This window comes from Tachyglossus aculeatus, chromosome 10, assembly GCF_015852505.1.
Source record: "Tachyglossus aculeatus isolate mTacAcu1 chromosome 10, mTacAcu1.pri, whole genome shotgun sequence".
In the NCBI taxonomy this organism is placed as follows: domain Eukaryota; kingdom Metazoa; phylum Chordata; class Mammalia; order Monotremata; family Tachyglossidae; genus Tachyglossus; species Tachyglossus aculeatus.
This window is the reverse complement of record NC_052075.1, coordinates 16,810,411-16,836,021: the sequence shown is the minus strand read 5'-3', so window position 1 is coordinate 16,836,021 and position 25,611 is coordinate 16,810,411. Positions and strand designations below refer to the sequence as shown.

General features: G+C 51.5%; 1 protein-coding gene across 1 annotated transcript in view; it reads right to left on the bottom strand.

The window, feature by feature from the left end:
* The window catches only part of TBC1D1 (TBC1 domain family member 1), a 141,807-nt gene extending 126,120 nt beyond the window's left edge, over positions 1–15,687 (bottom strand). The window contains exons 1-2 of the mRNA XM_038752611.1: positions 15,607–15,687; positions 4,114–4,597 (exon numbers count right to left, since the gene is read on the bottom strand). Of these exons, the coding sequence (XP_038608539.1) occupies positions 4,114–4,518 (405 nt within the window). The 5' untranslated portion in view covers positions 4,519–4,597; positions 15,607–15,687. The remainder of the gene's footprint in view (positions 1–4,113; positions 4,598–15,606) is intronic.
* Positions 15,688–25,611: the final 9,924 nt, after the last annotated feature.

Genomic DNA, 25,611 nt, shown 5'->3' with positions numbered 1-25,611 from the left:
CGGCATGCCAAGACTCCTGGGCCAGACAGGCTTTCGGCCTGGGCCCGAAACAGTGTTGCTCATTCATTCCTTCAGTCGTTTTTATTGAGCGCTTACCGTGTGCAGAGCACCGTACTAAGCATCATCATCATCAATCGTATTTATTGAGCGCTTACTGTGTGCAGAGCACCGTGCTGAGCGCTTGGGAAGTACAAATTGGCAACATACAGAGACGGTCCCTACCCAACAGCGGGCTCACTGTCTAAAAGGGGGAGGCGGAGAACGAAACCAAACAGACTAACAAAATAGAATAAATAGAATAAATAAATAAATAGGACAAGTGGGTAACTGGGCTCTTGCTCCAAAACTCTCCCGTTGTCTTGGCGGCCCCGGCCCCGGCCTGGGGCTTTTAAGGGCCAGCTTTAAAGGGCAGGCTTTTAAGTGCCAGCTTTTAAAGGCCCGCATGCCAAGGCTCCTGGGCGGATGGGCCTTCGGCCTGGGCCCGGAGCAGTGTTTTTCACGAGCTCGGGCCCGAAACTCTTCCGTTCCCTCGGCAACCCCGGCCCGGGGACCACATCCCCTGCTCCGGCTGGCTCCCTCATTCCAGACAGGACTGGGGGCTGCCAGGGGCGACAGAGGGGGTGAGATGGGGGCTGGGATTTGGAGAAGGGAGGTGCTGCTTTCAACAGCTCCCCTGGGCCAGGCCCCCAGCTGGGAGATTAGCCGGTGACCAGGAAGGCTACGGGAAAATCAAGTCACAAGCCCGAGTACAGCCCTGCAGAGACGCCACCTGACTGCTCACATGCGGCCGAGCCTTTAAGCGGCCCGGTCTTAAACAAGGACGGAGGAACCGTTCCCGGACCCACAGCCTTTAGAAGGAATGTGTTTATACCCCAGGAGCCCGGGCGGTCAGACCCAGGCATGTGGGCAGACTGGTGGGTAGGGGGGAATATGAAATGTGAGAAGAGCAAAACCCTCAATAGCAGCTTCTGGCAAAAAGGAGAGCCGCGAGCACGGGTCAGGGAAAGGCTGAGGGGTCGATGATTTCAGAACAGGCCCCTGTTCCCCTCATCTCGTGACCACCTCCCGGCCCCCAGCCATTTTCCAGAGCCAGCTCTGCCCGCTCTTGGGGATTCGCCCCGCTCTGCCCCTGCTTACCCACTCTCCCGTCCCTCAACGTACACCAAGCCTCCCTTCGCCCCTCTCCCCATTCAATGCCTACCCTCCACTCCCCAAACCCTGTCAGCCTCATTCTCCTTCAATGCCGGCTCCTTCTTCTTTCCCCGGAGCCCCTTTCTCGGCACCTCCCCTCAGTCCCATCGGGGATCCGAGGGGGCCAGGCAGCCAGGCCCATCTGGTGCCACTAAGACCATCAACCTTCACACCCACCTGAGGGTCCACTGGGCAACCATGCCCCCCATCTGTGGATCCACTGGGCGACCATATCACCTTTCTGTTGGTCCACCGGGCAGCCATGCCACCCGCCCATGGGCCCACTGGGCAACCACTTCACCAGTCCACGGATCCACTGGGCGCCCATGCCACGTGTCTGTACATCCACAGGGCAGCCGTGCCACCTATGCGTGGACCCACTGGTGGCCACACCACCTACCATTGGCTCCACTGGGCAGCCATGCCACCCGTTTGTGGGTCCACCGGGAAAACACATCACCCATCAGTGGATTCACCGGACAACCGTGCCACCCATCCGTGGACTCACTGGGCAGACATGCCACCCTTTCTGTGGGTCTCCTGATCAACCACGCCACCCTTCTGTGAGCCCAGAGGGCAACCATGGCACCCTTCGGAGGGTCCGCTGGGCAAACATGTCACCTTTCTGTGGGTACATCACCCTCGTGCCAGGCTTTGAGCCCACAAGAACCACAAATGTGTAGATGTTGTCCAGGAGTGCTATAGGCGCAGGGAAAGGGCAGCCCTCTCGCTCACCAAAGACAGATGCTCACTCCGGCCAGCCGCGAGAGTCACCCATATGCCTCTGGACTGGAAGCTCATTGCGGGCAGGGAATAGCTCTGCCCATCTATTGTATTGTACTCTCCCAAGCGCTTGGTACAGTGCTCGGCACATAGTAAGTGCACAATAGATATCACTGATGATGATGGCTCGGGACATTTCTCACGAGGGACCGTCTCTATATGTTGCCAACTTGTACTTCCCAAGCGCTCGGTACAGTGCTCTGCACACAGTAAGCGCTCAATAAATATGATTGAATGAATGAATGAGGGGGTTATAATAATAATAATAATAATAATGGCAATTATTAAGCGCTTACTATGTGCAAAGCACTGTTCTAAGCGCTGGGGAGGTTACAAGGTGATCAGGTTGTCCCACGAGGGGCACACAATCTTAATCCCCATTTAACAGGTGAGGCAACTGAGGCCCAGAGAAGTTAAGTGACTTGCCGAAAGTCACACAGCTGACAATTGGCAGAGCTGGGATTTGAACCCAGGACCTCTGACTCCATGCTCTTTCCACAGAGCCACGTTCCTTCATGGTATGGTGGGTTACAAGGGTCCCCCCGCCTTACATTGTGAGCCCCAAGGGGGACAACATCTGCATACAACCTGATTATCTTGTATCTGCCCCAGATCTTAGAACAGTCCTTGACAAAGAGTAAAAACTTTTTTAAGATGTTTGTTCATTCACTTATTCAATCACATTTATTGATTGCTTATTGTGTGCAGAGCACTGTACTAAGTGCTTGGGAGAGTACAATATGCCAATAAGCGGCGTGGCTCAGTGGAAAGAGCCCGGGCTTGGGAGTCAGAGGCCATGGGTTCTAAATCCCGGCTCCGTCACTTGTCAGCTGTGAGACCTTGGGCAAGCCACTTAACTTCTCTGTGCCTCAGTTACCTCATCTGTAAAATGGGGATAAAGACTGTGAGCCCCACGTGGGACAACCTCATCACCTTGTATCCCCCAGCACTTAGAACAGTGCTTTGCACATAGTAAGCGCTTAACAAATACCATCATTATTATTATTATTATTAAACAGCCACATTCCAGGCACTGTACTAAGTGCAGGGAAGATACAAGATAATCAGGTTGTATACAGTCCGTATCCTGCATAGGGTGCACGCAATCTTAATTCCCATTTTACTGAGGCACTGAGAAGGTAACTGAGGTACACAGAAGTGAAGTGATGGCCCAAGATCACACAGCAGACAAGTGGTGAAGCCAGGACTAGAACCCAGGGCCTACTGACTCGAACTCATGGCCTGCGCTCTTCACACTAGGCCATCATCATCAATCATCATCAATCGTATTTATTGAGCGCTTACTATGTGCAGAGCACTGTACTAAGCGCTTGGGAAGTACAAATTGGCAACATATAGAGTCAGTCCCTACCCAACAGTGGGCTCACAGTCTATAAGGGGAAAACAGAGAACAAAACCAAACATACTAACAAAATAAAATAAATAGAATAGATATGTACAAGTAAAATAAATAAATAAATAAATAGAGTAATAAATATGTACAAACATATATACATATATACAGGTGCTGTGGGGAAGGGAAGGAGGTAAGAAGGGGGGGATGGAGAGGGGGACGAGGGGGAGAGGAAGGAAGGGGCTCTTAACAAATACCAAATAATAATAATAATAGTAATTTTGGTATTTAAGTGTTTACTAAGCGCCAATCACTGTTCTAAGTGCTGGGGGAGATACAAGGTAATCAGGTTGTCCCACATGGGGCTCACAGTCTTCATCCCCATTTTCCAGAGGAGGTAACCGAGGCGCAGAGAAGTGAAGTGACTTGCCCAAAGTCACCCAGGGGACAAGTGGCAGAGCCGGGATTGGAACCCATGACCTCTGACTCTCAAGCCTGCGTTCTTTCCACTGAGCCCTGCTGCTTCTCTATGAAAGGGTCAATGGGCTCCACTCCTTGGTCAAAAGATTCTCAGGGGGAGGCCGGAGTGGAAATAGCCAGAGCATCCGGAGGCTGGGGCCCGGTGCTCCTGTCATCATCATCATCAATCGTATTTATTGAGCGCTTACTACGTGCAGAGCACTGTACTAAGCGCTTGGTAGTAGTCCCACTGTCCCCCTCTCAGCGTTTCTGGAAGGATCGTGGGGGGAATTTCCCCGCAGCCCCGGCCCAGGCCCCGCACCTACTTTGGTTTGGTCGTCGGCTCGGAACACGTAACAGACGCTCTGCCGTGGGGCCTCGGCGTGGTCCTTGACCAGACAGGCGAAGTAGCTCGGGTCGTGGCTGTTGTGGATCAGCTTGCGCACGTGCTGGGGCTTGTGCTCGAAGACGCAGGGGCGGATGGGGGGGTCCCGCTGCTGGCCGGCCCCCGGGTCCGGCTCGCCCTTCAGCCCCGCGCCGGACACCAGGAGCCGGATGCGCTGGGCGCCGGGCTGCCTGGGCCGCAGGCCCCGCACCTCGGCCACCACCCAGGGCAGGATGGGCATGGTGGTGAGGGGGTGCACGGCCAGCGAGCCCACCAGCTCCAGAGAGAACTCGGCCGGCACCTCGGTGCCCGTGGGCCTCCCGGCCGTGAACGTGATCGGCTCCATCCTGCAGGCGCCCCGGCCCGGGATCCTCTGGGGCTCAAGCCGTTGGCACCGGCGGTTCTCCTACCTCTGCGGGCGGCTCCTGGAGAGGAAGGACGAGAGGCTGACGGGCAAACGTCCATCTGGGAGAGGTGGGGTCCCTCGGAAAGGAGGGGAAAGCTGGAGTCGCCACTGCCCTGACCCTCCACCCCTCTCGGATGCGGCTGGAACTAGACTGTGAGCCTGCTCTGGGAAGGGAATGTGTCTACCAACTTGGTTAAAATGTAATAATAATAACCAATCAATCAATCAATCGTATTTATTGAGCGCTTACCGTGTGCAGAGCACTGTACTGAGCGCTTGGGAAGTACAAGTTGGCAACATCTAGAGACAGTCCCTACCCAACAGTGTGCTCACAGTCTAGAAGGGGGAGACAAGAGAACAAAACCAAACATGCTAACAAAATAAAATAAAATAGAATAGGTATGTACAAGTAAAATAATAAAGTAATCAATAATAATAATGATGACATTTGTTAAGCGCATACCATCTACCATTCATTCATTCATTTAATCGTATTTACTGAGCGCTTACTGTGTGCAGAGCACTGTTCTAAGAGCTTGGGAAGTACACGACATATAGAGATGGTCCCTACCCAACAACGGGCTCACAGTCTGGAAGGGGGAGACAGACAACGAAACAAAACACGTGGACAGGTGTCAAGTCATCAGAATAAATAGAGATAAAGCTAGATGCACATCATTAACAAAATAAGTAGAATGGTAAATATGTACAAGTAAAATAAATAGAGTAATAAATCTGTATTCGTTCATTCATTCAATCGTATTTATTGAGCGCTTACTGTGTGCAGAGCACTGGACTAAGCGCTTGGGAAGTACAAGTCGGCGACATATGGAGACGGTCCCTACCCAACAGCGGGCTCACAGTCTAGAAGGGGGAGACAGAGAACAAAACAAAACATATTCACAAAATAAAATAAATAGAATATGTACAAATAAAATAAATACATAAATAGAGTAATAAATATGTACAAACATATATACATATATACAGGTGCTGTGGGGAGGGGAAGGAGGTAGGGTGGGGGGGATGGGGAGGAGGAGAGGAAAAAGGGGGCTCAGTGTGGGAAGGCCTCCTGGAGGAGGTGAGCTCTCAGTAGGGCTTTGAAGGGAGGAAGAGAGCGAGCTTGGCGGATGTGAGGAGGGAGGGCATTCCGGGCCAGGGGGAGGACGTGAGCCGGGGGTCGATGGCGGGACAGGCGAGAACGAGGCCCAGTGAGGAGGTTAGCGGTGGCAGAGGAGCGGAGGGTGCGGGCTGGGCTGGAGAAGGAGAGAAGGGAGGTGAGGTAGGAGGGGGCGAGGGGATGGACAGCCTGGAAGCCGAGAGTGAGGAGTTTTTGCTTGATGCGTAGGTTGACTGGCAGCCACTGGAGATTTTTGAGGAGGGGAGTGACATGCCCAGAGCATTTCTGCACAAAGATGATCCAGGCAGCAGCGTGAAGTACAGACTGAAGTACCAGGCTGAGGTACTTACAAGCAAATTTGGTTGGACATAGCCCGTTTCCCACATGGGGCTCATAGTCTTAATCCTCATTTTACAGATGAGGTAACTGAGGCCCGGAGAAGTGATTTGCTCAATCTGAACTCCTTGTCTTCCCTCCCAAACCCTGCCCTCTCCCTGACTTTCCCATCTCCGTTGACGGCACTACCATCCTTCCCGTCTCACGAGCCCGCTCAAGACCACACAGCAGACGAGCGGTGGAGCCGGGATTAGAACCGTGACCTTCTGACTCTCAAGCCCCTGCTCTCTCTATTAAGCCACGCCGCTTCTCTGCCAAGTGCTCAGGACAGTGATCTGCCCACGGTAAGCGCTCGATAAATATCGCTGATTGACTGAAAGGATCTCCAACGAACCCGGGGGGAGGACGGGGGACGGCGGATGTTACAGAGTTCAAACCACGAGGCGAATGATTCAGAGACAAGCAATGTGGCACAGGACTAGGAGTCAGGAGACCTGGGTCCTAACCCGGGTTCTGCCACTCAATCAATCAATCAAATCGTATTTATTGAGTGCTTACTATGTGCAGAGCACTGTACCAAGCGCTTGGGAAGTACAAGTTGGCAACATATAGAGACGGTCCCTACCCAACAGTGGGCTCACAGTCTAGAAGGGGGGGAGCAATGAGACCTTGGACAAGTCACCTTCTCTGTGCCTCAGTTCCCTCATCTGTAAAATGGAGATGAAATACCCATTCTCCACTGCCCTTAGACTGAGAGCCCCATGTGGGACGGGGCTTGTGTCCGACCTGATTGTCCTGTATCCACCAGAGCACCTGGTACAGACGAAGCGCAGAGCAAATGCCATTCTTATTCTGCCAGCTTTGAATCCTTCGCCGACCGCACGGTAAACAGCAAAGAGCCAACTGACTCCGACGCCAGGAATCGAAACCGAAACCTCCAATTTGATTTAAAACACAGTCCTAGTGAGCAACGTCCTTGCTGTTTTTCACTCTCAGGGGTGTCAGCGTTTGGAAAAGCCACCTAAGGATGTGAGATCTGAGGGCGGATTTAACCTGCTTAACACTTCACCTACAAAATGGGCCTCGGCGGGGACCGACATCCTCAGAGAACACCTGATCTTCTGCCACACTTCCGTCCGGGCCCGATTCAACCGTTTTGATTTCTCCTTTCTCTTCCTCTAGCTCTTCCTGACTGAAGAGGTAAGATCGAATAGCCAAGAAACACCAGTTGGGGGGCATCTTTTTGCTCTACAAAATGTCAGGGCCAGGGAACAGCGGTCTCAGTTTCAACTCCTGAAACTAAATCTGCTTCAAATTTTAAGTGAGGACGGCTGCTAATCTGAAGATTAAAAAGCTATATATATATAGATTTACGTTGCAGTGATAGTTGGTAAAAAGATTCTTGAGCTGTTCTGGCCCAGATCAAGTTTTGAACACGATACTGTTGCTCTGCTCTAATTCAGGTTCTTTGGGCGATAGTTACGGTAAGACAGTCAGTCAGTCAATTGTATTTCATTCATTCATTCAATTGCATTTATTGAGTGCTTACTGTGGATAAAGTACTGTACTAAGCACTTGGGAGAGTACGATACAACAATAAACTGACACGTTCCCTGCCCTCAACGAGCTTAAGGTCTAGAGGGCAGGACTTTCACTCTCCTTATAACCCAAAGGGACGCTCCTCTCATCCTCAGGGTCAGTGTTTAAGGATAGGGATTTTTGCATTTGTGCCCATCCAGACATATTTCACCCTCTGATCCCTAGTGTGAACTTTTCGCTCCTGGGTCCTGCCCCTGCCCTGCCGGGGACCTGCTTAAGGCTCAGAAATAATAATAATAATAATAATGGCATTTGTTAAGCACTTATTATGTGCAAAACATTCATTCATTCATTCAATCATATTTATTGAGCGCTTACTGTGTGCAGAGCACTGTACTAAGCGCTTGGAAAGTACAAGTTGGCAACATATAGAGATGGTCCCTACCCAACAGCGGGCTCACAGTCTAGAAGGGGGAGACAGACAACAAAACTGGCTGGAGGTGATCAAGTGGTCCCACAGTCACACAGTCTTAATCTCCATTTTCCAGATGAGGGAACTGAAGCTCCGAGAAGTTCAGTGGCTTGCCCAAGGTCACACAGCAGCCATGTGGCGGGGCCGGGATTCGAACCCGTGACCTCTGCCTCCAAAGCCCGGGCTCTTTCCACTGAGCCACGCAAAGAAAACTTACAGATCAAAAAGAAGAGGATCAGATGGTTCAACGAGCTGTCGCTGGATAGAAATCCCCAGGGCCCCGGCCTGGCCCGTGCAGGCCGGAAAAGCCCCACCACAGTCAGTTCCGGGTTGAGGGAGGCCGGGGGTTTCTGCGAAAATCCCCTACAGTACTTCATTAATTCCTTCATTCAATCGTATTTATTGAGCGCTTACTGTGTGCAGAGCACTGGACTAAGCGCTTGGGAAGGACACGTTGGCAACATCTAGAGACGGTCCCCACCCAACAGCGGGCTCACGGTCTAGAAGGGGGAGACAGACAACAAAACAAAACATAGGAGCAAAATAAAATAAATCGAATGAATATGTACAAATAAAATAGAGTAGTAAATACGTACAAACATATATACAGGTGCTGTGGGGAGGGGAAAGGAGGAGTCTGAGGTTAGGGGTTCAAATCCCGGCTCCGCCACTTGTCAGCCGTGTGACCCTGGGCAAGCCACCCCACTCCTCTGTGCCTCAGCCGCCTCATCTGTCAAATGGGGATGTGAGCCCCACGGTGGGGGCAACCCAATCAATCAATCAATCGTATTTATTGAGCGCTTACTGTGTGCAGAGCACTGTACTAAGCGCTTGGGAAGTACAAGTTGGCAACATATAGAGACGGTCCCTACCCAACAGTGGGCTCACAGTCTAAAAGGGGGAGACAGAACAAAACCAAATATACTAACAAAATAAAATAGAATAGACATGTACAAGTAAAATAAATAAATGAGTAATAAATATGTACAAACATATATACATATATACAGGTGCTGTGGGGAAGGGAAGGAGGTAAGATGGGGGGATGGAGAGGGGGACGAGGGGGAGAGGAAGGAAGGGGCTCAGTCTGGGAAGGCCTCCTGGAGGAGGTGAGCTCTAACCTCCCCAGCACCTAGAACAGTGCTTTGCACACAGTAAGCGCTTCTAGCCTGTGAGCCCGCTGTTGGGTAGGGACCGTCTCTAGATGTGGCCAACCTGTTCTTCCCAAGCACTTAGTCCAGTGCTCTGCACACAGGAAGCGCTCAATAAATACGATTAAATGAATAAATGCCATCATTATTATTATTATTATTATTACATCCCCCCCAACATAGACGGACAAAGGACGACACAACAATTGACCTGAGGCACGAGGCCTTCCCTGAGGCCCGCCGCTCTCGAGCTAACCAGGCCAAGGCCTCCAGGGAGAGAGCCGTGCGTGCTGACGTGAGTGTGGTTCAGTACAGCACCGAGGGTGGAAATAAAGTGCTTTCTGGGGCGGGGGGGCGGGCACTGTGGGGCTGGGGTCGGTTCGGTGCTGCTCGCGGACCTCCGAGAGGCCGATCCCGCCTGCCGGGTCTTCCGACTCCTGTGACACTGGGCGGGATCACGGTGGGCCCAGGGACCTGCAGGTTTCCCCTGTGCTGCCACGGCTCAACCGCAATCAATCGTATTTATTGAGCGCTTACTGTGTGCAGAGCGCTGTACTAAGCGCTTGGGAAGTACAAGTTGGCAACATATAGAGACAGTCCCTACCCAACGGACCAGGGTGGTGATGCCCGGACAGGACAGGGGCCCGCCTCTCCTGGTGCTGCGTGCCTGAAATGCCTCGATGCCCTGGGCAATCAATCAATCAATCAATCAATCAATCGTATTTATTGAGCGCTTACTATGTGCAGAGCACTGTACTAAGCGCTTGGGAAGTACAAATTGGCAACACATAGAGACAGTCCCTACCCAACAGTGGGCTCACAGTCTAAAAGCAACTCTCAATGTCCGGGCAGCCGCAAGTGGCACCCTCTAAGAAAGTGCCCTTGGGCCCAGGGCGGGTCCTGGGGGGCAGTGGTAATAATAATAATAATAATAATAATAATAATAATAATGGCATTTGTTAAGCGCTTACTATGTGCAAAGCACTGTTCTGGCCTGGTGGCCGGGGCGAGGTCTAAGGGAGACTTGAGAGATGAGGACCCGGCTCTTAATAAGTAACTGCGCTATGGGATGAGGGCTTACTATGTGCCAAGACTGTACTGAGCACTGGGGTAGAGACAAGATCATCAGATCAGCCACAGTCCCTGACCCACACGGGGTTCACGGCGTGAGGACGAGGGAGAACGTGTATATATGTTTGTACATATCTTTTTACTCTACTTATTTATTTATTTATTTTATTTGTACATATCTATTCTATTTATTTTATTTTGTTAGTACGTTTGGTTTTGTTCTCTGTCTCCCCCTTTTAGACTGTGAGCCCACTGTTGGGTAGGGACTGTCTCTCTATGTTGCCAATTTGTACTTCCCAAGTGCTTAGTACAGTGCTCTGCACATAGTAAGCGCTCAATAAATATGATTGATGATGATGATGATGAACAAGTATCGAATCCTCACGTCACAGAGGAAGAGGAGGAGGAGAGCGCGGCAGAGAAGTTAAGTGAGTTGCCCAAACAGTAGGCAAGTGGCAGAGTCAGGATTATCACCCAGGGCAGGGTGGAGCCGGGGTTACAGGCCGTGGGTTCTAATCCCGGCTCCCCCACCTGTCTGCTGTGTGACCTTGGGAAAGTCACTTCACTTCTCTGGGCCTCAGTTACCTCATCTGGAAAATGGGGATAAAGACTGTGAGCACCACGTGGGACAACCTGATGACCTTGTCATCTTGTACTTCCCAAGCGCTTAGTACAGTGCTCTGCACACAGTAAGCGCTCAATAAATACGATTGATTGATTGTATCTTCCCCAGCGCTTAGAACAGTACTTAGCACATAGCAAGAGCTTAACAGATACCATCATCATAGGGCATGCTCCTCCCCTGTTCCCCCACCCTCCTGCTCCCCAAGAGAAGCAGCATCGCCTCAGCTATAAAATGGGGAGTCAGTACCTGTTTCTCCCTCCTCCTTAGACTCTGAGCCCCACGTGGGACAGGGACTGTGTCCGATCTGATTGAATTATTATTATTATTATTATTATTATTATTATTATTATTATTATTGTTATAATCCATCTACTCCAGCACTTAGCAAACCGCTTGGCACAAAATAAGCATTTAACAAATGCTATTATTATTATATTATTATATGTTACATTATATTATATTATATTATATTATATTATAATATATTATATTATATTATATTATATTATATTTTATTTTATTATTATTCGACAAGGAGCCAGGGCCAGCCACCGTGGAGTCACATTCCAATTCATTCATTCATTCAATCGTATTAATTGAGCGCTTACTGTGTGCAGAGCACTGTACTAAGTACAAATTGGCAACAGATAGAGCCGGTCCCTACCCAACAACGGGCTCACCGTCTACATGACCTGATTGATATCCACCCCAGAGCTTAGAACAGCGCTCGGCACATAGTAACCGCTAGCACAGTGGAAAGACCACGGGCTTGGGAGTCAGAGGTCATGGGTTCAAATTCCGGCTCCCTCACTTGTCCGCTGGGTGACTTTGGGCAAGTCACTTCACTTCTCTGGGCCTCAGTTCCTTCATCTGTAAAATGGGGATGAAGACCGTGAGTCCCACGTGGGACAACCTGATCACCTTGTAACCTCCCCAGCGCTTAGAACATAGTAAGCGCTTAATAAATGCCATTATTATCATTATTATTACATCACTTCTCTGGGCCTCAGTTCCCTCAACTGGAAAATGGGGATGAAGACTGTGAGCCCCCCGTGGGACAACCTGATCACCTTGTAACCTCCCCAGCGCTTAGAACATAGTAAGTGCTTAATAAATGCCATCATTATTATTACATCACCTCTCTGGGCCTCAGTTCCCTCAACTGGAAAATGGGGATGAAGACCATGAGCCCCCAGTGGGACAACCTGATCACCTTGTAACCTCCCCAGCGCTTAGAACATAGTAAGTGCTTAATAAATGCCATTATTATTATTACATCACATCTCTGGGCCTCAGTTCCCCCAACTGGAAAATGGGGATGAAAACCGTGAGCCCCCCGTGGGACAACCTGATCACCTTGTAACCTCCCCAGCGCTTAGAACAATGCTTGGCACACAGTAAGTGCTTAATAAATGCCATTATCATTACATCACTTCTCTGGGCCTCAGTTCCCTCAACTGGAAAATGGGGATGAAGACCGTGAGCTCCACGTGGGACAACCCGATTAGCTTGGAACCGCCCCCAGCGCTGAGAACACCGCTTGGCACATAGTGAGCGCTTAACAAATACCAAAATTATTATTATCAGCAAACATCATTAATTATCCATGCATTCATTCAATCATATTTACTGTGCACTTACTGTGTGCAGAGCACTGTACTAAGCGCTCACTCTATTTATTTATTTTACTTGTACATTTCTATCCTACTTATTTTATTTTGTTGGTATGTTTGGTTCTGTTCTCTGTCTCCCCCTTTTAGACTGTGAGCCCACTGTTGGGTAGGGACTGTCTCTATGTGATGCCAATTTGTACTTCCCAAGCGCTTAGTACAGTGCTCTGCACATAGTAAGCGCTCAATAAATACGATTGATTGATTGATTGATTGAGGGGGCAGTAGCAGGGGAGAGACAAGGGAAAGAAGACCCCGGCCGGCTGGGGCACCCACACTGACCGCCTGCTCCGCAGACACTCGGACACTGCTCTGTCTGTCTGTGTGTCTGGTGTGCACACACACAAACACACAAATTCATTCATTCATTCATTCAATTGTATTTATTGAGCGCTTCCTGTGTGCAGAGCACTGTGCTAAGCGATTGGGAAGTCCAAGTTGGCAACATCTAGAGACGGTCCCTACCCAACAGTGGGCTCACAGTCTAGAATCACACACACACATTCATTCATTCGTTCATTCAATCGGACTGATTGAGCGCTTACTGTGTGCAGAGCACCGTACTAAGCGCTTGGGAAGTCCAAGTTGGCAACATCTAGAGACGGTCCCTACCCAACAGTGGGCTCACAGTCTAGAAGGGGGAGACAGAGAACAAAACAAAACATATTAACAAAATAAGATAAATAGAATATGCACAAGTAAAATAAAGAGTAACAGACACAGACAGAGGCAGCTGCATTCATTCATTCATTCATTCATTCATTCAATCGTATTTATTGAGCGCTCACTGTGTGCAGAGCACCGGACTAAGCGCTTGGAAAGTATAAGTTGGCAACATATAGAGAAGCAGCGTGGCTCCGTGGAGAGAGCCCGGGCTTTGGAGTCAGAGGTCACAGGTTCAAATCCCGGCTCTGCCTGTCAGCTGTGTGACTTTGGGCCAGTCACTTCACTTCTCTGGGCCTCAGTGATCTCATCTGTAAAATGGGGATGAAGAGTGTGAGCCCCCCGTGGGACAACCTGATCGCCTTGTAACTCCCCAGCGCTTAGAACAGTGCTTTGCTCATAGTAAGCGCTTAATAAATACCATCATTATTATTGTTATTACTATTATTATAGAGATGGTCCCTTCCCAACGGCGGGCTCACAGTCTAGGAGGGGGAGACAGAGAACAAAACAAAACATTCATTCATTCATTCAATCGGATTTATTGAGCGCTTACTGTGTGCAGAGCGCTGTACTAAGCGCTTGGGAAGTCCAAGTTGGCAACACGTAGAGACGGTCCCTACCCAACAGTGGGCTCACAGTCTAGAAGGGGGAGACAGACAACGAAATAAAACATAGTAACAAAGTAAAATAAATAAAGAAGCAGCGTGGCTCAGTGGAAAGAGCCTGGGCTTTGAAGTCAGAGGTCACGAGTTCAAATCCCGACTCCACCAGTTGTCAGCTGTGTGACTTTGGGCAAGTCACTTCACTTCTCTGAGCCTCAGTTCCCTCATCTGTCAAGTGGGGATGAAGACTGTGATCCCCATGTGGGACAACCTGATCACCTTGTAACCTCCGCAGCGCTTAGAACAGTGCTTTGCACATAGTAAGCGCTTAACAAATACCATTATTATTATTATTATTCTCTGAGCCTCAGTGACCTCACCTGTCAAATGGGGATGAAGACTGTGAGCCCCCCGCCATGGGACAACCTGATCACCTCGTAACCTCCCCAGCGCTTAGAACAGTGCTTTGCACATAGTAAGTGCTCAATAAATGCCATTATTATTATTATAAATAGAATAAATATGTGCAAGTAAAATAGAGTACTAAATACATGCAAACATATATACATATTGACCCAATAAAATAAATGGAATAAATACGTACAAGTAAAATTAATAGAGTGATAAATACGTACAAACATACATACATATTAACCCAATAAAATAAATGGAATAAATATGTACAAATAAAATAGAGTAATAAATACGTACAAACATATATGCATATTAACCCAGTAAAATAAATGGAATAAATAGGCACAAATAAAATAAGTAGAGTAATAAATACGCACAAACATATATAGAGGTGCAGACAAGACTGTGAGCCCGCTGTTGGGTAGGGACCGTCTCTCTATGTTGCCAACTTGGACTGCCCAAGCGCTCAGTACAGTGCTCTGCACACAGTAAGCGCTCAATCAATCAATCATATTTATTGAGTGCTTACTGTGCGCAGAGCACTGTACTAAGCGCTTGGGAAGCCCAAGTTGGCAACATCTAGAGACAGTCATCATCATCACCTTCAATCGTATTTATTGAGCGCTTACTGCGTGCAGAGCACTGTACTAAGCGCTTGGGAAGTACAAATTGGCAACATCTAGAGACGGTCCCTACCCAACAGTGGGCTCACAGTCTAAAAGGGGGAGACGGAGAACAAAACCAATGAATGACTGGGACTTCCCAGGCGCTTAGTCCAGTGCTCTGCACCCAGTAAGCGCTCAATCAATAGGATTGAATGAATGAGTGGGACTTCCCAGGCGCTTAGTCCAGTGCTCTGCACCCAGTAAGCGCTCAATCAATGGGATTGAATGAATGACTGGGACTTCCCAGGCGCTTAGTCCAGTGCTCTGCACATAGTAAGCGCTCAATCAATAGGATTGAATGAATGACTGGGACTTCCTTAGTGCTTAGTCCAGTGCTCTGCACACAGTAAGCGCTCAATCAATAGGATTGAATGAATGACTGGGACTTCCCAGGCGCTTAGTCCAGTGCTCTGCACACAGTAAGCGCTCAATCAATGGGATTGAATGAATGACTGGGACTTCCCAAGCGCTTAGTCCAGTGCTCTGCACCCAGTAAGCGCTCAATCAATACGATTGATTGATTGATTGATTGATTGGTCTGAGGCCGGTAAGCGCTCCATCAGTAGGATTGCATGAATGAAGGAAGGAAGGAAGGAAGGAAGGAAGGAAGGAAAGTCTGGCCACAAGCGCAGCGGCCCAGTCCGGTCCGGTCCGGTCCGGTCCGGTCCGGCCCGTTCCCCGGGGGCGGTGCACCGACCTGGCCGTCGGGGGCGTCCTGCTCGTCGGGTGGCGGTGGGTCCATCCCCGACGGGCGGAGGACGGGGCGGCCGCTCCCTCCGGCCGCTCCCGGCTCCCTCCCTTCCTCCCTCCCGGCCGCGGGGCCCGGGGACGGAGGGGGCGGGGAAAAGGGGCGGGGCCCCGGGAGGGGGAGAGAGAGAAAGGGGCGGGGCTCCGGGAGGGAGAGAGAAAGGGGCGGGGCCCCGGGAGAGAGGGGCGGGGCGGGAGGACGGGAAGGGGGCGGGGCCCCGGGAGAGGGGGGCGGGGACCGGGGCGGGGGGAGGAAAAGGGGGCGGGGCCGGAGGGCGGTGGGAAGGGGCGGGGCCGGAGAGAGGGGCGGGGCCCGGGAAGGGGGGAGGGGAAAGGGGGCGGGACCGGAGAGGTGGGCGGGGGAGCAAAAGGGGTGGGGCCTGAGAGGGGGCGGGGCCTGAGGGCGGAGGGAAGGGGCGGGGCCGGAGCGAGGGGCGGGGTACGGGAAGGGGGGAGGGGAAAGGGGGCGGGGCCGGAGCTGGGGGGAGGAAAGGGGCGGGGCCCGTGAGAGGGGAGGGGCCTTGGCGGGGGGGGAAGGGAACGGGGCGGGGCCCGGGGCAGAGGGAAGGGGCCCGGGAAGGGGAGAGGGAAAGGGGGCGGGGCCGGAGAGAGGGGCGGGGCCAGGGGGTGGAGGGAAGGGGCGGGGCCCGGGAGAGGGGCGGGGCCAGAGCCGGGAGGAGGAAAGGGGCGGGGCCTGCGAGAGGGGCGGGGCCAGAGCCGGGAGAAGGGAAGAGGCGGGGCCCGGGGAGGGGAGCAAAAGGGGAGGGGCATGAGGGGGGCGGGGCCTGAGGCTGGAGGGAAGGGGCGGGGCCGGGGCCCGGGAGAGGGAAAGGGGGCGGGGCCGGAGCGAGGGCCGGGGCCTGCGAGAGGGGCGGGGCCAGAGCCGGGAGGAGGAAAGGGGCGGGGCCCGCGAGAGGGGAGGGGCCTGGGCGGGGGGAGGGAAAGGGGGCGGGGCCCGAGGGCGGAGGGAAGGGGCGGGGCCGGGGCCCGGGAGAGGGGGAGGGAAAGGGGGCGGGGCCGGAGCGAGGGGCGGGCCCTGAGAGAGGGGCGGGGCCAGAGCCGGGAGGAGGAAAGGGGCGGGGCCCGCGAGAGGGGAGGGGGCCTGGGCGGGGGGGAGGGAAAGGGGGCGGGGCCCGGGGCGGGAAGCAAAAGGGGAGGGGCAGGAGAGGGGGCGGGGCCCGAGGGCGGAGGGAAGGGGCGTGGCCGGAGCGAGGGGCGGGGCCCGGGAAGGGGGAGGGAAAGGGGGCGGGGCCGGAGCGAGGGGCGGGGACAGAGGGGTGGAGGGAAGGGGCGGGGCCGGAGTGAGGGGCGGGGCCTGCGAGAGGGGCGGAGCCTGAGGTGGTGGGGGGGAGGGGGCGGGGCCAGAGCCGGGAGGAGGAAAGGGGCGGGGCCCGCGAGAGGGGAGGGGCCTGGGCGGGGGGGAGGGAAAGGGGGCGGGGCCCGGGACGGGGAGCAAAAGGGGAGGGGCCTGAGAGGGGGCGGGGCCTGAGGGCGGAGGGAAGGGGCGGGGCCGGAGCGAGGGGCGGGGCCGGAGAGGGGCGGGGCCGGAGAGGGGCGGGGGCCGGAGGTGGTGGGGGAAAGGGGGGCGGGGCCAGAGCCGGGAGGAGGAATCAATCAATCAATCAATCATCAATCAATCAATCAATATCAATCAATCGTATTTATTGAGCGCTTACTGTGTGCAGAGCACTGGACTAAGCGCTTAGGAAGCCCAAGGTGGCAACACAGAGAGACGGTCCCTCCCCAAACAGTGGGCTCCCGGTCTAGAAGAGGAGGAAGTGGGCGGGGCCGGAGCGAGGGGCGGGGCCCTCCGGAGCCGGTAGGGCCCATTCCCGGGGCAACCGGGCCTGAGGGGGCCCATCCCTGAGGGGGGTTGGGGGGAGAGAGAGGAGCCTGTCAGGCCCTTGGGTTGGGAATGAACTGAACGATTGCTACTCTCCCCGTCCATCTTCTCCCGTCCTCAATGGTGGTTCCTCCAGGCAGCACCAGACTGAAAGTCCCCAGACGGGATTGTGAACTGTGTCTTGTTTGATGATTTCCCCCCCTCTGTTCCAAGCAAAGTGCCTAAGTGGCAGGTTTGGGCAACCACCTAGCGTGTTGAGGAGAAGCAGCGTGGCTCAGAGCAGAGAGCCCTCGCTTCAGAGCCAGAGGTCATGGGTTCTAATCCCGCCTCTGCCACTTGTCAGCCGTGTGACTTCGGGCAGGTCGCTTCACTTCTCTGGGCCTCCGTTCCCTCATCCGGAAAATGGGGATGAAGACTGTGAGCCCCACGTGGGACAACCTGATCACCTCGTATCCCCTTCAGCGCTTAGAACAGTGCTTGGCGCAAAGCAAGCGCTTAACAAATGCCATCGCTGTTATGATGATTCAGGGAGGTCTGAAAGCCCTGTGATGAGAGATTGGTGGCGCTGGAGGTTATGTGCCGCTCAAAGCTGAAATCTCCTTTTATGGACAAGGCAGAGGTTTGGGCACAGCTTCCAGTTCCTTTTTCAGCTCCTTACCCTATCTGTTAAATCTCCTCCGGATCAGGGTGTGCTCTCCGGCTCCTTCAACCATCTGGCCTTTACGCTGGCCGACTTCAGTTTCTCTCCTCAGTGTTGAGAGAGAGGCGAGATGTCACATACGGATGACTGGAGGGTCACCTTAAGCGCCTCATCCTTTCTTCTATTCCTCCCCATCCCGGAGAGATTTGGCATTTATGACCTAAGGAAACAGAGCCCGGAGAATTATCCCCACTTCCTCTCCCCGAGGCTGACATGATTGCTCTAGGCCCCTCCAATCAAACCCACGGTTGTCCCAAATGGAAGGACTTCACATACCAAAGAGGCGAGATGTCACATACATGTGACTGGAGTCACCTTAAGCACCTCATCCTTGTTCTATTCCTCCCCACCCCAGGGGAGATTCGGCAATTGTGACCTAAGGAAACAGAGCCCGGAGAATAATCCCCACTTCCTCTCCCCGAGGCTGACATGATTGCTCTAGGCCCCTCCAATCAAACCCACGGTTGTCCCAAATGGAAGGACTTCACATACCAAAGAGGCGAGATGTCACATACATGTGACTGGAGTCACCTTAAGCACCTCATCCTTGTTCTATTCCTCCCCACCCCAGGGGAGATTCGGCAATTGTGACCTAAGGAAACAGAGCCCGGAGAATTACCCCCACTTCCTCTCCCCGAGGCTGACATGATTGCTCTAGGCCCCTCCAATCAAACCCACGGTTGTCCCAAATGGAAAGACTTCACATACCAAAGAGGCGAGATGTCACGTATGACTGGAGGGTCACCTTAAGCGCCTCATCCTTCTTCTATTCCTCCTCACCCTGGAGAGATTTGGCAATTATGACCCAAGGAAACAGAGCCCGGAGAATTATCCCCACTTCCTCTCCCCGAGGCTGACATGATTGCTCTAGGCCCCTCCAATCAAACCCACGGTTGTCCCAAATGGAAAGGCTTCACATACCAAAGAGGCGAGATGTCACATACGTATGACTGGAGGGTCACCTTAAGCGCCTCATCCTTGTTCTGTTCCTCCCCACCCCGGGGGAGATTCGGCAATTATGACCTAAGGAAACAGAGCCCGGAGAATTATCCCCACTTCCTCTCCCCGAGGCTGACATGATTGCTCTAGGCCCCTCCAATCAAACCCACGGTTGCCCCAAATGGAAAGGCTTCACATACCAAAGAGGCAAGATGTCACATACGTATGACTGGAGGGTCACCTTAAGCGCCTCATCCTTGTTCTATTCCTCCCCACCCCGGGCGAGATTCGGCAATTATGACCTAAGGAAACAGAGCCTGGAGAATTATCCCCACTTCCTTTCCCCGAGGCTGACATGATTGCTCTAGGCCCCTCCAATCAAACCCACAGTTGTCCCAAAAGGAAAGGCTTCACAAACCAAAGAGGAGAAATGTCACATACATGTGACTGGAAGGTCACCTTAAGCGCCTCATCCTTCTTCTATTCCTCCCCACCCCGGGGGAGATTCGGCAATTATGACCCAAGGAAACAGAGCCCGGAGAATTATCCCCACTTCCTCTCCCCGAGGCTGACATGATTGCTCTAGGCCCCTCCAATCAAACCCACGGTTGTCCCAAATGGAAACACTTCACATACTTACGCATTTCTAGACTGTGAGCCCACTGTTGGGTAGGGACCGTCTCTATACGTTGCCAAATTGTACTTCCCAAGCACTTAGTACAGTGCTCTGCACACAGTAAGCGCTCAATAGATACGATTGAATGAATGAATGAATTTCTAGACTGTGAGCCTGCTGTTGGGTGGGGACCGTCTCTATATGTTGCCAACTTGTACTTCCCAAGCGCTTAGTACAGTGCTCTGCACACAGTAAGCGCTCAATAAATACGATGGAATGAACGAATGAATGAATCTGATCTGGCATTTGCAGTCATCATCATCAATCGTATTTATTGAGCGCTTACTATGTGCAGTCAAGTCAGAGAGAGCACCGCGACTCAGTTTGGTCAGCATCTGGCCCTGAACCGGGCCCACGAGAGTCCGTGTGCAACTTTATCCGATGGCGATGTGGGGTAAAAGTGCTCACTAATTAGATTGATTGTCTGAAAGAATTAAGCAATCTTAATTCTTTAAGATTAAGGAAGCATCATGGCCCAGTGGACAGAGCAGGGGCTTTGGAGTCAGAGGTTATCGGTTCAAATCCCTCTATTATTACTCTATTTATTTATCTATTTATTTTATTACTCTATTTTACTTGTACATATCTATTCTATTTATTTTATTTTGTTAGTATGTTTGGTTTTGTTCTCTGTCTCCCCCTTTTAGACTGTGCCCACTGTCGGGTAGGGACTGTCTCTCTATGTTGCCAAATTGTACTTCCCAGGTGCTTAGTATGGTGCTCTGCACACAGTAAGCGCTCAATAAATACGATTGATGATGATGATGAAATCCCGGCTCTGCCATTTGTCAGCTGTGTGACTTTGGGCAAGTCACTTAACTTCCCTGGGCCTCAGTTCCCTCAACTGTAAAATGCGGATTAAGACTGTGAGCCCCAAGACTCCCCAGCGCTTAGAACAGTGCTTTTCACATAGAAAGCGCGTAATAAATGCCATTATTATTATTAAGGGGCCTAGTTATAGCGCCTGCAAAATAGTGTTCCCTGCAGGACGTAAGGTCCACGCCAGATTCGACAAAGTCCTCCTTACTCCTCTCTCCCTTCTGTTCCAGCTGCTGATTCAGGGGGCCTGGAATGCTGGTCTTGAGCACATCTCCACATCATTTTTTTTTATTAAACAATAGTATTTGTTAAGTGCTCACTACGCGGCAAGCACTGTCCTAAATGCTGGGGTAGATACAAGTTATCAGGTTGGACTAATTTCCCGTTCTACATAGGGGCCTGCAATCTAAATTGGAAGGAGGATTTAATCTCCATTTTGCAGATGAGGTAACAGGCACAGAGTAGTTAATTACTCTGTCACATACGGATGACTGGAGGGTCACCTTAAGCGCCTCATCCTTCTTCTATTCCTCCCCATCCCCGGGAAGATTTGGCAATCGTGACCTAAGGAAACAGAGCCGGGAGAATTATCCCCACTTCCTTTCCCCGAGGCTGACATGATATTGCTCCAGAACCCTAGGCCCCTCCAATCAAACCCATGGTTGCCCCAAATGGAAAGATTTCACATACCCAAGAGGCGAGATGTCACCTACGTAAGTGCCAGAGTAGAGAAGCAGCGGGGCTCAGTGGAAAGAGCACGGGCTCTGAAGTCGGAGGTCATGGGTTCAAATCCCGGCTCCGCCAACTGCCAGCTGTGTGACTTGGGGCAAGTCACTTCACTTCTCCGTGCCTCAGTTACCTCATCTGTCAAATGGGGATTGACTGTGAACCCCCCGTGGGACAACCTGATCACCTTGTAACCTTCCCAGCGCTTAGAACGGTGCTTTGCACGTAGTAAGCGCTTAATAAATGCCATTATTATTATTATTGTTAATTTGCCCAAGGTCACCCAGGAGACAAGTGGCAGAGCAAGGATTAGAATCCAGGTCCTTCGGCTCCAAGGCCCGTGATCTTTCCGCTAGGCCAGACCGCTTCTCCTCGGAAGGCCGTGAGGTCTCCTGCCTTAGGAAAGCCCCCAATAGCCCCTGGTTCCCTTGCTCCGTCCTTCCAATCCCCCACATCCAGAATTGGTCACTTGAGCTGTTTCATTTGCACGGTTTCCTTTTTGTTACCTCACAGATCTGACATTGGGCAACAGAAACACAGGTCAGCTTGCATCGATGCTGGGAATCGCCTTCTGTTCGCAGAGATGAATCTGACAGTCTGCTGGCACTTGGGGAACTGCTTTTTATGGTATTTAAGCGCTTACTATGTGCCAGGCACCGTACTAAGCACTGGGGTAGATAAAAGATCATCAGATTGGACACAGTCCCTGTCCCACATAGGGCTCACAGTCTTCATTCATTCATTCATTCATTCATTCAATCAATCGTATTTATTGAGTGCTTACTGTGTGCAGAGCACTGTACTAAGCGCTTGGGAAGTCCAAGTTGGCAACATATAGAGACGGTCCCTACCCAGCAGTGGGCTCACAGTCTAGAAGGGGGAGACAGACAACAAAACACGTGGACAGGTGTCATCAGAATAAATAGAAGTAAAGCTAGTTTCATTCATTCATTCATTCGTACTTATTGAGCGCTTACTATGTGCAAAGCACTGGGTGATACAAGGTGATCAGGTTGTCCCACGTGGGGCTCACAATCTTAATTCCTATTTTATAGATGAGGTAACAGGCACAGGAAAGTTAAGTGACTTGCCCTAGGTCACACAGCAGACAAGTGAGAAGCAGCGTGGCTCAGTGGAAAGAACTTGGGCTTTGGAGGCAGAGGTCAGGGGTTCAAATCCCAGCTCTGCCAATTGTCAGCTGTGTGACTTTGGGCAAGTCACTTCACTTCTCTGTGCCTCAGTTACCTCATCTGTTAAATGCGGATTAAGACTGTGAGCCCCCCCGTGAGACAACCTGATCACCTTGTAACCTCCCCAGCGCTTGGAACAGTGCTTTGCACATAATAAGCGCTTAATGAATGCCATTATTATTATTATTATAAGTGACTGAGGCAGGGTTTAGAAATCAGGTTCTCCGGCTCCCAGGCCAGAGCTCCTTCCACTAGGTCACGTTGCTTAGCAGAAGCTGATTCCAGCTCGGTTTTAGAAGGTGCTTAGGTTTGGCAGGTCGATATTTCATCAAGTTTCCCTGTTTGCACGTTTTTTAGAGTAAGTCTGTGCAGAATGTCCTGGCTGATCAGACTAGGCCAGTTATGAACGCTTTCATAAAATGAAATGAAATGAATGAAAGTTACGAATGCTTTCATTCATTCAATCATATTTATTGAGCGCTTACTGTGTGCAGAGCACTGGACTAAGCGCTTGGGAAGTACAAGTTGGCAACATATAGAGACGGTCCCTACCCGACAGCGGGCTCACAGTCTAGAAGGGGGAGACAACAAAAAACATATTAACAAAATAAAATATGTACAAGTAAAATAGAGTAATAAATATGTACAAACATATAAACATATATACAGGTGCTGTGGGGAGGGGGAGGAGGGGGAGAGGGAAGAGGGGGCTCAGTCTGGGAAGGCCTCCTGGAGGAGGTGAGCTCTCAGTAGGGCTTTGAAAGGAGGAAGAGAGCTAGCTTGGCGGATGTACAGAGGGAGGGCATTCCAGTTTTCATAAAAACCGTAAGGTCATTATGGGTAGGAAATGTGTCCACTAATTCTGTTGTACTTTTGGACGAGAAAAGCCCCATCACTATCGATCTGTGCTTTTGAGCGAACTGGAAATAGGGGTTCCCCCTCTCACATCAATACTGAACTTGGGCCGGACACCCTTTGTGGCCAGAAATAATCCTGGAAACAAAAACAAGAGCTATAACGCAGTAGACTCAGGTAGGCCCGGAGACTGTGGGCCGAAGGCCCTACCAAAGGACTGGCTGGGAATCTAGGCCGCAGAAGGAGAACTAATAGCTAGAAGGGGGCCAAGTCTGCTGGCAACACCAGAGCTTATTTTCTGCTCCAACACCTCAAAGGTTATTATTACCGTCCCCTGGGGCCATTATTATAATCCTGTATGGAACCCAGTCAAACCCACTCAGGAAATAACAACTCTTAAGTTGGACCCGTTAAGACAGTTTGGCCTTTCTCGCCCCGCTGCCTCCGCTTTAGAGCTGATCTGTGGACCCCCCCACTAAAGAACGCTGGATTTTTCCTCACTTGGCGGCTGGATTTCCACTCGCGAGTGGAGGCCCATCGATGGGGGAAGGGAAGGTGGAGGAGGAGGAAGGTGCCGGAGTCCGGGCCCAAGCGTCTCCTGCTGAGCCAGGCCGGGAGATGGAGTCGGGCTGCCTCTCGGCCCGGGAGCCCGGGTCCCTGCAGCTCAGTGAGATCTCGTTGCCTGCCCAGCCACGGAATGGAGCTGGCCTCGGGTCACAAGCAAACCCTGGCCACCGGCTGTGGGGACATCTGACTGCTCCTGTGAAAACGGCTCAAAATAAAGAAGTGCGACTGCAGCAGCGGGTCAGCCAGGGAAACAACCAGGGTGTCGGGAAGAGGCTCTAACCGCGACGCTGGCGGAAACTTTCGTTTTCTCAAATTAATGAGATTCTCAACAACATTTTTAACACATCTTGCCAGAGTGACGAGGTGGGGGCCGCTCCAGGAGCCCGGAGATGTAGGTTGGCCGACACTGAACTGCGGCATCTTTCCAGGTGAGGTTGGGGTGGTCCTGGTACCCTGTAGCAAGGCCAGTTCCTGGACGTGTCCCAACTCTTCGGGCTGCTGGTCAGTAAAGGCAAAGGGACAAGGGACTTACGAGACTAACTGGCCTAGTCTGATCAGCCGGGACAATCTGCACAGGCTTACTCTAAAAAACGTGCCAACAGGGAAACGTAATGAAATGTCGACCTGCCAAACCTAAGCACCTTCTAAAACCGAGCTGGAATCAGCTTCTGCTAAATGTGTAAATCTTGAAAGACGGAACGAGGCCTGTTTAAAGCCCTGGATGAGGCTGATCATCATCATCAATCGTATTTATTGAGTGCTTACTATGTGCAGAGCACATAGTAATATTGGGCTCATAGTCTAAAAGGGGGCTGATGCTCGTTGTGGGCAGAGAGCGTGTCTACCGACTACTGTAATGTCCCGAGCACTCAGTACAGTGCTCAGTGCACAGTAAGCGCTCAATAAATATGATTGATTGATGGTCTAAACCCTTGCAATCACAGCTGGAACATCCATCTAGCTCCCCAGATGATTCCATTTGGGCTCTGCCCAGCCCCTCACCCTCCCTTTTTTGTGCTTCTATTTAGTTTGATCTTGCCTACCCCGTTCTGCCACAGACTGGAGCGTTTAGAGGGGAAGAAATGTCCCAGAAATTCTATTAAAAAGTACCTAGTACGGTGGGGTGTCTTCAATACTGAGGATTTAAGGTGAACTGCAGGAGTAAGGTGAAAAATGCGTTCATAAAAACTGTAAGGTCCTTATGGGTAGGGAATGTGTCTACTAATTCTGTTGTACTGTACGGCACTCAGCAGAGTGCTCAGCACATAGTAAGCGGTCAATAAATACAATGGCTTGATTGATTCATAAGAGCTACTAGTCTGGGCACGGGCACAGTGTTGTCTTGAATGAATGAGGGATCAAGTGGGGAGGAAGAAAAGAGGAGGAGGAGGGCATTATTTTTGGAACAGTCTCCCCGGAAAGAGTTCCCACGGGCCACTCTGTCTCGGATGAAGAACGCTAGCAGGTATAAAACCCAACAGTTAAACTGAGGTCACTACTTACTGCATCAAATCCATCCTGAATCTTCATTACATAAATCACCCAGAGCAAAAGAAGTCATTAAGCTACCGAGAGAGAAACGATGTACTGTTTTCAAGTTAGCAGTTCTTTGGTTTTCATGATTCCACAGAGCCATCCAA